General features: G+C 40.1%; 1 protein-coding gene across 1 annotated transcript; it reads left to right on the top strand.

Annotated features, from left to right (window-relative positions):
* Window positions 1-912: 912 nt before the first annotated feature.
* LOC101565594 (olfactory receptor 13H1-like) lies at window positions 913-1,851 on the top strand. Its single transcript, XM_012517836.1, has one exon. It carries the CDS (start codon window positions 913-915, stop codon window positions 1,849-1,851), a length of 939 nt encoding a protein of 312 aa, XP_012373290.1.
* The last annotated feature ends 10,701 nt before the right edge of the window (window positions 1,852-12,552 follow it).

Here is a 12,552-nt window from a genome sequence, read left to right as displayed (position 1 = left end):
CCCTGAGTCCCGGGGCAGCGGGCACAGCTCCTAGAACCTCTTACCAGTTATACCATCTAATACCATGAGGCATGAAAACACTCTGTCAATGTGAAAAGTTGGTGTCCCACAACAGAGATGTGGGTAAACAGCCTTGAGGTGACAAGGAGGACCTTTTCTTTGACAAAAGCCAGCTGTTGAGAGCCCTTGGAGCACAGACAAGGAGAGGTAGAGGCTGGTTTCTCTGGGACTGTGCTGTTTTCTCCCTCATTCTGACATCCATCAGGAACTTACAGGTATGAAGCATCTGAAAAGTTGTCTGCATCTGTTTCTTGTCTCACTCAGTCTTTAGGATAAAAGTTGAGAACACCTTGGACTTCACCATTCTGGTGCAAGGAAAATCAGTCCAGGCCTTGTGAGTCACAAAGCTACTGCAGCGCTTCTCGGCCTGGCAGCCCCACCTGCCTGCCCACATACAGGTGAGCATCAGAAGTCATTAGCTGGTGTCCAGTAGGCCCTCCCTTAAATATTCTGGCCTCTCCGCCTTTCCTTTCTTTTGTCTCTACCTGATGGCACCATACTAGTCCCCTTCTACTCCTGACTGCTGAGGGAGCTGGTTCCCAGCTGTTGGCCAGGACTCATTTAGCCTCAAGTGGAAGCTCATGGGCCACTTGGTGGCCCTTTGGTCTCTCTTCCTTAAACACCTGTGCTCTTACAAGTCTGGGAGTCCCAACTCATTTTGCTAGAGGATGGCCCTTTTATTTTCGCAGCAAAGGCTACAAGGATGGGGGTGGGGTATGAGCTGCTTGTGGTTTACAGGCTGAAAAATTCAGAGATGAGCTTGTGTCAAGGACTCCTGTGCTTTACCCAGTTTGGTAATAGAGAGTCAATTCTTCTGTTTTCTCTCCCCTCCCATAGCTGCGGACAGAGGGCATGAATTACCAGGAAATTGGAAACCATAGCAAAGTGACTGAGTTCATTCTCGTGGGCCTGTCTAGCCACCCCACCCCCCAGAGCATTCTTTTCTGGGTACTGATGTTTCTGTACCTAGTAACTTTGGCGGGAAACGGCATGATCATTTTCCTGGTAGGCGCTAACTCTCAGCTACACACCCCGATGTATTTCTTCCTTGGGAACTTGTCTTTCCTGGATCTTCTGTTCTCCACCAGTTCTGTGCCCCTGACCATGGTGAACTCACTGCACAACTTTCCCACCATCTCCTACAGCTCCTGTTTCTCCCAGCTTGCCATCCGGGCCTTCTTGGCATTGGCTGAGTGTTTTCTTCTTGCCATTATGGCTTATGACCGATTTGTGGCTATTTCAGATCCACTGAGGTATAAGGTGGTCATGTCTTCCCGAGTGTGTCTTTTGATGGCTCTTGTTGCCTGGGTGACAGCCCTCCTGCTCACTGTTACCCCTATTCTGCTCTTTCCCATCAGTTTCTGTGGACATAACACAGTGAATCACTTCTCCTGCGAGGTCGAGGCCATCTTTAAATTGCTATGCTCCAATACCACTTCCCTAGAGATTATGATGATCGCATGTGCTGTCATTTCAATGCCACTACCTTTAATTTGCATTCTTATCTCTTACCTTTTTATCCTCAAGGCTGTCTTAAGAATCCGCCCAACTGAGGCTAGGTTTAAAGCTTTTTCTACTTGTGGCTCTCACCTGATTGTGGTCACCATCTACTTTGGGACACTAATATATATTTATGTGAGGCCCCAGACTAAAAAGTCCCAAGATGGGGACAAAATTGTCTCTATATTTTATGCAGCAGTGACACCAATGTTAAATCCCCTCATTTACACCCTGAGAAATAAGGATGTAAAAGATGCTTTGAGACAGACAATTTGTGGAGCCAAGTCCTGAGGCCTGTACTATGTACAGAAACATCAGTACCCTGAGATCTGCAAATAGGAGGGCACACGGGCACCCGCCACCCTGGCAGTGGAGCATTTGTGAGTGGCACTTCAGAGCCAGGAAAGAACTTGCAAAGCATCTAAACAATGGAAGTCACACAAGAGCAAGGATTCAATGACAGAATATAAACCTTGCGTATGTCACACGACTTAACATAAAATGTGAGCTACATGTGAGGAGCACGGAGTGCCAATACTACAGAGGCACAACCAGTAGTCTGTGTAAACGTCTCACAAATCCTGAAGCTGGAAGGCAAGGGTTCCAATAAGAAGCTGGCCGACGGAGAGAGCATCTAGGTTAGGAAAGAGGAAATAGACACTCACCTTTACTCTACAACACACTGGCATCTTTTACTTATGCTAACAAAAGTGAAGGGTATTCATAGAATACAATGTTAGTGATGGTTTGGGGAAATACCACGGGGAGCTATACTTTATCTCAGCCTTTTTAGGGAGTTTCAGTAATGATAAAAGCCAAGTGTTCTGGCTACCTGTTTGGCTGGGGAGGTCGCCCGCGGCTGGCAGCGTCTTTGCCTCCACGTTTGCTGCTGAGTGAGCGCCGTGGAGCTTGCAAGCCCAACAGTTCTGCACATGCCCCACCTGACACAGGGTGGCAACACTCCCTTCTCAGCACTGAGTGGGCCTTATGGACAAGAGTGCTCTTGTCCTCTTCCCGAGGAAGGTGTGGGCAGGTGCTTGACCGTGAGTGGGTGGTCCTTTTTATTTAGAATGAGAGGTATTTTGAGGGTTCCTCTTTTTCCACATCTGTGGACTTCGGTCATTAATTTCAGGAAATAGGGAAACCTTTTCTGACATCCAGCATCATGCCACCTGAATGCCCCGACCCTATGGGAAAGCTTATGCATGTACATGACATCTGTGGGAAAATGTTTGCTGAACAACTCCTCTGGCTCATGAGAATATTGAATAAAAGTCCCAAGTGCCCATCCATAGAGCAGTGTCTGAATAAATTAGTCACTTAAACTATAGAACATTGCGTGGTCAGAATGGCCCTACTCCATGAAATTCGCCCTTCCCAGCCTTTCATTTCTCTCCCCTTCCTTGTTTTTCATAGTTTTGTTTCTTTCCCTTTCTTATTTTGTGTATGAAATATTTCAGATAGGCAGAAAGGTTACAGGGACTAGTGCAAGTATCAGTCACGCGGCAGTTGACGAGAGGTGGCTGCAGAATTCTGATAAAGTGAGCTACTTCCAAGTGCTCATACACAAATGAAAAGGTCAGCCACAACCTGAAAGAAGATATTGCCACATATAAAGATGACAGGGGTCACTAGCTATTTTCTAGAATGTAAAGAATTCCTATCTTTTAAAAACTTTCCTGCTTACCACCCAGTGACCAGAACTCAGTCACATGGTCGATCACTCTTGACAAGATCCTGACAAGAGAGACCATGAAGTATTGCATGTTTTCTGGGCTGTCAGATGATTTGGAACCAAGAGAGATAGACATGTACCTCACCCCCTTGTTGGTTTAAGAAGTTATTTAAAAATTTCTCTCTTCTGCCTTTATTCTCTACTTCATTAATATCAGTCTATTGTATTTCTTTCTTATGCTTTCTTTAGTTTTATCCTCTAGATATTTACTAGTTTCTTGAATCAAACTTAATTTGTTTTCTTTCTTTCTTTTTTTTTTGTGGTCCCAGGGATTGAACTCAGGACCTTGCACTTGCCAGGTAGGCAGTTATTCTACTGAGCTATGTCCCCTGCCCTTAATTTGTTTTCAATATCATAAATTTTTAAATCTTTTAAAATTGGACTTTTATTATGAAATGATTTTAGATTTATGAGAGATTTGCAAAGACAATATAGATAATTTCTGTTACCCTTCAGCCAGCTTCCAGGAAAATGAACACACCTGACACAGTCATGGCATCCTCACCCAAACCAGAAAGTTAGCAAGCTATCAGTTACATTCGGATTTTCTCAGCTTTTTGACTTCCGTTTCGTTCCAGGTATCATCTATGTATCACACTGCAGTCAGTTCCTATGCTGCATTAAAGACTGTCTCCTCAGCCTCCTCTGCCTTGTAGCAGATTCTTGGTCTTTCCTTGTCTTTCGTGACCTGGGCCCTTTTATTTGTGGCACTGAGCCTCAGGTACGCTAGGCAAGTGTTCTACCGGTGAGTTCCACCCTCACCTCCCTTCACACATCTGAAGGGCACTGACCAAGCGTTCTGTAAAATGTTTCTTGATTTGGGTTTGTCCAACATTTTTTACATGATTAGAGTTGTATTGTGGAATTCAGAGAGCAAAACAGAGGGAGAGTCCTCTTCCCATCAAGGGACTATGACCCCATCACAGCAGATCACTGTGAAGTTAACTTTCATCATTTGATTTCGGTGTGGTTTCCAGGTTTCTTTACTAGGAAATTACCGTTTCCCCTTCAGTAATTATCAGAAGGGTGTAACTAGTCTGTCTCAGTATCAAATGGAGGGAAATTAAGCCTCATCTCCTGGAATGATTAGTGAACATTTTAGAGGCACTGTTTGGATGGTGCAACTTCTCACCTCTCCTTAAAGTCTTACCCTTTTGACATCTCCTGGTGGATTTGGGGGACAGCAATAATTACTTTCGTGCCTAGTGGTAATTTTCTGCTTTTCCTACCCATGTTTTTATTATTTTAAATCTATATATTTAAATAAAGAAATTTGAAGCTATGGCTTTCTCCAAGGAAACTGCCTTCTAAGTTTTGATATGCAATATTTTATTGTCATTCAGTTCTAAATGTTTCATAATTTGTGCAGTTATTGGTTCTTTTTCCAATAAATTATTTGGTAAAGCATATTAAAGCTCCTGCAGTGTGTATTTGTCTTTAAACTACCATTTTCAGCTTTGTTTTGCATTAAGTGTATAATGACTGGCACATATAATCCATGTGATACTGACAGTTGGAAATGCTTGCAGCTTCCTTTGTGATCTAGTATCTGGTAAAGTTTTATAATTGCAGCTTGTGTGCTTGAAACAACTCCATATTCTCTCGTATTGGGCACAGGATTTTACATATCTATTTGATTTTCTAAGTTTGTTGTTCAAGTTTGCATATCTGTACCAATATTTTGCACTTGATTTGTTCATTGTTTTGCCCCAGATACTATTTTGTCTGTTTGGGTTCTTTTTTTGGGGGGGCTACTATTGGGTATATATATATATATTTTTTTTTTTTTCTGTTCCTTCATTTTGAGCCTTTCAACACAATTTTATTTTAGGTCTTTCTTTCCTTCTCGTTTGTTTTTTCCTTCTCTTTCCTTCTTTCTTTCCTTCTCTTTCGTTCCTTCCTTCCTTCTTTCTTTCCTTCTCTTTTGTTTCTTCTTTCTTTCTTTCCTTCTCTTTTGTTCCTTCCTTCCTTCTCTTTCTTTCTTTCTTTCTTTCTTTCTTTCTTTCTTTCTTTCTTTCTTTCTTTCTTTCTTCTTTCTTTCTTTCCTTTCTCTCCTTTCTTCTTTCTCTTTCTTTCTTTCTCTTTCTCTCCTCTTTCTTTCTTTCTTTCTTTCTTTCTTTCTTTCTTTCTTTCTTTCTTTCTTTCTTTCTTTCTTTCTTTCTTTCTTCTCTCTTTCTTTTTTCTCTGTAAAGCTTTATTCCGGAAGGACTTGGTCCCTCTTGGCAGCTGCCTTCCTCATGGTGGCCAGCACATTGCTCAGCTCCTTAAGCTTCCTCTTGGCACAGTATCCACCCTTTTCTTGATGAACGTGAAGGGACGCTTGTCCTTGAAGACCTTGAGTAGCTCCACGGTGCACTGCTCATAGGGGATGAAGCCGCCCACCTCCCGGATCATGTCCCAAAGAAACTTGGTGTGTTTGGTGAGGCATCCGCTACAGCGGGTGTGCCTTGGTTTGCTCACATTCTTAGTCACCTTGTGGCCCTTGTTGAAGCCCACAGTCATGGGATAGTGGAGGGCTACGGCTACTGACCTTCGATGGTTGCTGTGGCAGAAGTAGGTGTTTTTTCTAAATAATTATTTTTTAGATATATCTCTTGTAATCAGTATGTGACTAACTTTACACTAAATGTATATGATTATTTGCATCTTAGGGGAATTTAATGTCTATCTTATTGTAGTTACTCATGTATTTGAATTTATTTTCATGATTTTATTCTGTTATCTCTTCTGTGGGGTTATATGCAGGGAGCTCTGAATCACACCCCCACATCACCTTTTAAAGTTTGAGACAGGGTGTCGTTACCTGGCTTTGAACTTTTGACCTTTCTGCCTCAACTGGGATTAGAGGTATGTACCATGGAGCCCACTGTTTAACTTTTAATTTGGTTTCTTTTGTGATGCACTTTGTGTTGTACCTATAAAATTCTCTATATTGCATTTAATGTTTGGAAACATTAGATTCTTTAGGAGATTAATAATGGTTAATATAGTGTGTATTGTTATCTTAAAAGTCGTTGCTCAAATTACAAGATATGGGCATGAAAAGTTAAGCAATATAAGCACAAACTGTTCTTTTAAATGAGCTAATAAAATTAGTAGTATGATTAGCTTAGCTAACATATATATATATGTATGTATATATAATTTATTGCTTTTCCTTCCTTCTTTCTTCCTTTTCCCATCCCAGTTGTTCTTTCCTTTTGAATATTTGCTTTCCCTTTCACAATATGTTGTACATTTTAGATCTTATTTACTTTTTCAGTTTCTTTTTTTTTCTTTCTTTTTGCAGTATGGGGGATTGAACACAGGACCCAGCGCTTGCCAGGCAAGTGCTTATTCTACTGAGCTATCTCCCTGGCTCCTACTCTTTCAGTTCCTTACAGCAGCCAGACAATATGATGTTTACGCATGTGAGACTGATTTTTTTCATTTATGAGTATGAGTGTGGTCTCAAGTTGCATCCATTTACCTATAAAAGCCTTGAGTTTATCCTTCTTAAAAGCTGAGTAGTACTCCACTGTATAAAAATATCACATCATTTTTAAAGTGAGAAATTAGCAATGGTTAATGTATTGCATATTGTTATTTTCAAAGTAGCTGCTCAGATTATAAAATATAGGCATACAATTTTTTTTTCTGTATTTAGGACAGGGTCTAAAGGGTCTACAGGTCTCACTATGTAGATTGGACTCATAGTGATTCTCCTGTTTTCAGCCTCCCAAATGCTGTTTCAGGCACGTGCCACCACGCCCAGTCTCAATTGCTGTCTTAGCATGCTCACAGGCGGGCTGGCACAGCACGCCAGGGATCGAACCCTGGCCACTTCGCTCTACCTAATCAGGTACTCTAGAACAATATCAACACACACTGATCTTTTCAACGGACTAAAGGAAATTAGTAGCATAATTATGTTAACTATCTTACATTTATATATATGTTATATATATTATATATATTTATCTTTTCTCTTCCTTTTTTTCTCCTTTCCTCCATCCCAGTTGTTCTTTCCTTTGCAGTTTATTTTCCTTTCTCAATAACTATTGCAGATTCACTTTCTTACATTAGGTAGACAAAACAAAGCTTACCAATGTGAGTTTCATTTATTTAACTTGTGAGTATGGTCTCAAGTTGCATTCATTTACCCATAAAACTCTCCAGTGGATCTTTCTTTATACCTGAATAGTACTCCATTATACAAAAATACCACATATTTTTCCATTCCTCAGTTTATGGGCATTTGGGTCATTTCCAAGATTTAGCTATGATAAATCACACTGCTATAGACATGGGTGCACATATATTGTTGTGGTATGAGGTTTTTAATTCTTCTAGGAAAATACCTAAGAGGGGTAGAGCTGGGTTGAATGGGACCTCTAATCCTAGCTTTTTCAGGAATCTCCACATTGCTTTCCACAGTGGTTGCACCAGTCCACACTCCTACCAACAGGAGAAAAGTGTCCCCTTTACCCCACACTTTCAGCATTTTTCATTGGTTGATTTCTTCATAGCCATTCTTTCTGGGGTGAAATGGAATCTGTGTTGTTTTAATTTGCATCCTTCAAATAACTAGAGTTGTTGAACACCTTTTCATATATTTATTTGCAATTTGTATTTCTTTATCTGAGAAGTGTGCATTCATCTCAGATGCCCTTTTCTGGATTGGGTTTTTGAAATTTGGGGGTCTGATAGTTTTAGATTCTTTATATGTTCTAGATAGAAGTCCCTTGTCTGAAGGACAGTTGGCCAAAATTTTACTACTCTGGGTTTTCTTTTTACTCCAGTGATGATTTAGTCTGATGACAAAGTCACTTTTAATAAGATGAGATAAAAGTTTTTGATTTTTTAAAATACTTCCCACATAGTTTGGGTTTAGTTCATGAACTTTCTGCCCAACCATATGTCTTCAAGATTTCCACCTACTTTTTCTTCCAGTAGATTCAGTGTTTCTGTTTTATTTATTTATTTATTTTACTGAGAAATATCAATGAGATAGTTTCAAAGCTTTTTAATAGGACATTTCCAATAATTAATACATTGTACATTGTTATCTTCTTAGTGGATATACATAGTACAAGAAGCAGACAGGATATCCTGTCCAAACACTATTGCTACAAATCTTTATTCTCATTGAATTAAGTGAAAGGAGCTGTATATCTATACTAACTATTCTGTATATACAAATACAAAATAATCCTTTATTTGTATCCCTTTTTTTGTTTAGTCCGATCAGAGATAGAAATTCTCTTTTTCCCATAATTTATTGAGAGACAAACAGCAACGAGACAGTTTCAAATCAAATTGGTATGAGAGTTTCAATAATTAACACATTGCATACTCTCTTCCTAGTGGTTATTTGCTGTACAAGATGCAGACATGATATCCTACTTACAAGCACTATTACAAAAAATCCCTCCAGTCATTAAGAGAATGTAACTCTATATCTATCCTAACAATTTTGAATACACAGATACAAAATGGACATTCATCTGTATCCCCTTTTATGTTTAGTTCCGTCATTTGAATATTATAGGTTTGTTAACTCAGCAAAATATTCTAAAAGAGTCCAGTAGTCCCTAATAGTATTGCGTCTTCTGCTTCACTGGCAATGTCAGAAATTATTGACCTGAGTTCTGTACAGCTGAACATAACATCATGGCTTTGCTTCTTATACTTCGTTTTTTTTTTGCTGAACCAAGGATTGAACTCAGGCCCTTGTGCTTGCCAGGGAAGCACTTACTCTACTGAGCCATCTCCCTGGCCCTATACTTCGTTTTTATACTTTTCTGCTGCATGGTTAAGACCAAGATAAAGCAAGACCTATGCAACAAGAGTTGTAGCTTTTGGGTCTGATAAGGTCAGTCAAATCCCCTCAGGATTTATCCTGAGATCCTGTACCTCAGATTGTAAATCCTTTGTCAGTGTCAGCCATGTGGATGAGTCACAGCCATTGATTGATCTGTTTACTCTCTGTGAAAACCTGAGAGAGTGTTTTCTCTCCATGTGACTCTCCTTAGGCACACTCTACATCACTGATCACTTTTTTTTTTTGTTCCTCGAATGCCTTCAGGGCACTTTTGGCCAACGGGAGAGTTGTGAGGTTTGAACTCCAGCAACCTGAGGCTGACAGCTTTGTGGAAGCAGCCACTTAAAGGACTGAGCTAGGGCCAGGCCCCCTCCGATCACTTTCTTCTTTTGCCTCATAATCTCCTTGATCAGAAAATTTGTGACACAACTGAGTTGCATGTCGTTATAGTACAAGATCTCATATGTTCTGAGTCTTAATTAGCCTTGGAAGGCTAGGGCCAAAATGTTGGTTTTCCTTACAGCCCTCCTTTTCCCCTAATTTTAGTCTGCAAACTTAGGTTGTTAACCCTCCAGAAGAAAAACTTATTGTTATTACCATACAACCTAGGCTGTTAAGCTGAACATCACTATCTGTCTGAATATCAAACATCTTAGGAATGACATGGAACAGGTATTTTTCATCAAGTATTGATATGTTGAACTTTAAGTCCCTACAGAATATGATGAAAAAAATGAAAAAAAAGAATATGATGAAAAAACATTAAAAAAATTAAAATATATTTAAAAAGCAAGCATAAAGAATTATATAATTGTTGTGTTTACACATGAGTTGAGAAATTTAACCATATACAACCTTGCAGCAGGACAGTCCCACAACATTCCTTTTCCTGTCTTCTGCCTTCATTCACCACCCCTTTCTTTTTGAGCAGTCATCTACCCGATAGACAGCACAGCAGCAAGTGGCATGTCATGACAAGCAGCCCGTATTCAGAAGACCAGAATGACAGGTACTCCAAGTATGAAACTGCTATTACAGATTACCATCTTCAGTACAGTTGCTTAATTCACAGGTATCAGTATATATAGTTACTGATACCTGTGAACCAAGCAACTGCATAGGCCTAGTTTTAGTTTTCAGCATGTAGAGAGCCAGCTTTTCCAGCACCATTTATTAAAGAGGTTATCTTTCTTGCAGTAAGCATGTTTGGCTCCTTTGCTGAAGATCAGGTGGATGAATGTGTTTGTAGTTGAATCTGAATCTTCTAATCTGTTCCACTGATCCTTGGGTCTGGGTTTTTTTTTTTCCTGTACAATGTCGATTTTTTCACAGAGCTTTGTAGTATAATTGCAAGTCAGGGATTGTAATGCCTCCTGCCTTGCTTTTGTTACCCAGGATTGCCTTTGCTATTCTTGGGCTTTTCTGGTTCCAAATAAATGTTAGGAATATTTTCTCTAGATCTGTGGGGTATGTTGGTGGTATTTTGATAGAGATTGCATTAAATTGGTATAATGGTTGTGGGATTATGGCCATTTTCACAATGTTGGTTCATCTTTCCATCTTCTGAAATCATACTCAATATCTTTTTTCAGAGTATTGTAATTCTTATAGTATTGATCTTGTGCTTCCTTAGTTAGATTAATTCCTATGTATTTCATTTTTTATCCTATTGTGAAGGGTATTGTTTTTCTAATTTCACTCTCACTGTGTTTGTTATATGTGCAGAGGAATGCTATTAATTTTTGGGCATTAACTTTGTAACCTGCTATGCTACTGAATTTGTTTATTAATCCTAGGAACTTCTTGGTAGAGTTTTATGGGTCTCTCAAGTACAGTATCATGTCGTCTGCAAATAATGGTAGCTTAATGTCTTCTTTACCTATCCTTATTCCTTTTATTTCTCTCTCTTGTCTAATGGCTCTAGCTAATGATTCAGAACTATATTGAATAAGAGTGGTGATAGAAGACATCCTTGTCTTGTATCTGCTTTGAGAGTAAAAGATTTTAGTTTTTCCTCATTTAGAATTATGTTGGTTGGTGAGTTGTCGTAGACAGCTATTACTAGATTGATGTAGAGGCCATTTGTTCCAATTTTCTGTAGGACTTTGATCATAAATGAGTGTTGAACTTTTCAAAAGCCTTTTCTGCATCAATTGAGATGATCATGTGGATCATGTGGTAAATTTTTAGATTTCGCTCTATTGATATAGAGTATTGTGTTAATAGACGTGCATATGTTGAACCATCTTTTCATCCATGGGATGAATGCTACCTGGTCATGGTATACAATCTTCTTGAGAGACCTCCCCCACCCGGCCTGACCCAGCGCAGCCTGCCAGACCCAGTGAAGCCTGTCCTCTGAGTGAGAACTTCCGCCGCGCCTTGGGCCCTACATATCCGACCAACCCCAGGCCCTGCGAGTGTGGGGAAGAGCTTCTGCTCTGTCCTTTGCCTGCCCACTGCTCCAAGCCCAGGCCCTCCATGTAAGAGGCCTTTGCCCTTGTTATCCAGACCTCCCCCGGGTAGCCAGATCCAGCTCAGCCTGCCACCTGAGTAAGAACTTATGCCGCACTCTTGGGAGTCCTGCAGACCCACCAAAACACAACGCTGGTGAGTGTGTGGGAGGGCTTCTGGGCTCTTTTGCCCCCGCTCCTCATACCCCTCCAGACCCAGCCCAGACCTAGCATACAGGCTTGAGGTAAAACCCTGTAGCTAAAGTCCCCGCAGTGAGACTAGGGTCAAAACCACACAGCTAATCCAGGAACAGATCATTTTACCAGAGGTGTACATCAGGCCCACCTCCAAGGGCAACAACAGTAAGGAGCTGGGCACAGTAGCCAAACCCAAGCCAGGCACAACTGTATGAACTAGAAATTGGTATATCAGTACCTGAATTTCATTAAGTGCTAACATAATTGCACCAAAGCTCTACACCAAAGGTCACAGGTCAGTGTCAAATGAAATGATAAATACAAGGAGCAAAATGCAATCTCAGGTCTCAAGCCCATCCATAACAAGTGCAGAGGACACTAGCTCAGCTGAAATAAATGAATCAATAGCGTCGGAAGTAAATAAACAACAGCAGAAAGATATAGGGGAACTCAGAGCAGAATTAATTTCTGGAATTAAAAAAAAAGAAAACTTTGAATCTATAGCAGCTGAACTTAAGAATCAAATGCAGAAACATATGGAGGAAACACAATGCCCAACCAGAACAAATGTAGCGGACACTAGCTTAGCTGAAATACATGAATAAATAGCGTCAGAAGTAAATACGCAACTAAAGAAAGGTTTAAAGGAACTCAAAGCAGAATTAGTGTCTGAAATGAAAAAGAAATCTCTAAATTCATAGCACCTGAACTAAAGAATCACATACAGAAACATAAAGAGGAAAACTAATCTGTAAAAAACTCTACAGTAAAAGAATTAATAACTGCTTCTAAAGAAGACATTG

This window comes from Octodon degus, unplaced genomic scaffold, assembly GCF_000260255.1.
Source record: "Octodon degus isolate 3935 unplaced genomic scaffold, OctDeg1.0 scaffold00218, whole genome shotgun sequence".
In the NCBI taxonomy this organism is placed as follows: domain Eukaryota; kingdom Metazoa; phylum Chordata; class Mammalia; order Rodentia; family Octodontidae; genus Octodon; species Octodon degus.
This window is presented reverse-complemented; position numbering and strand designations above follow the sequence as displayed.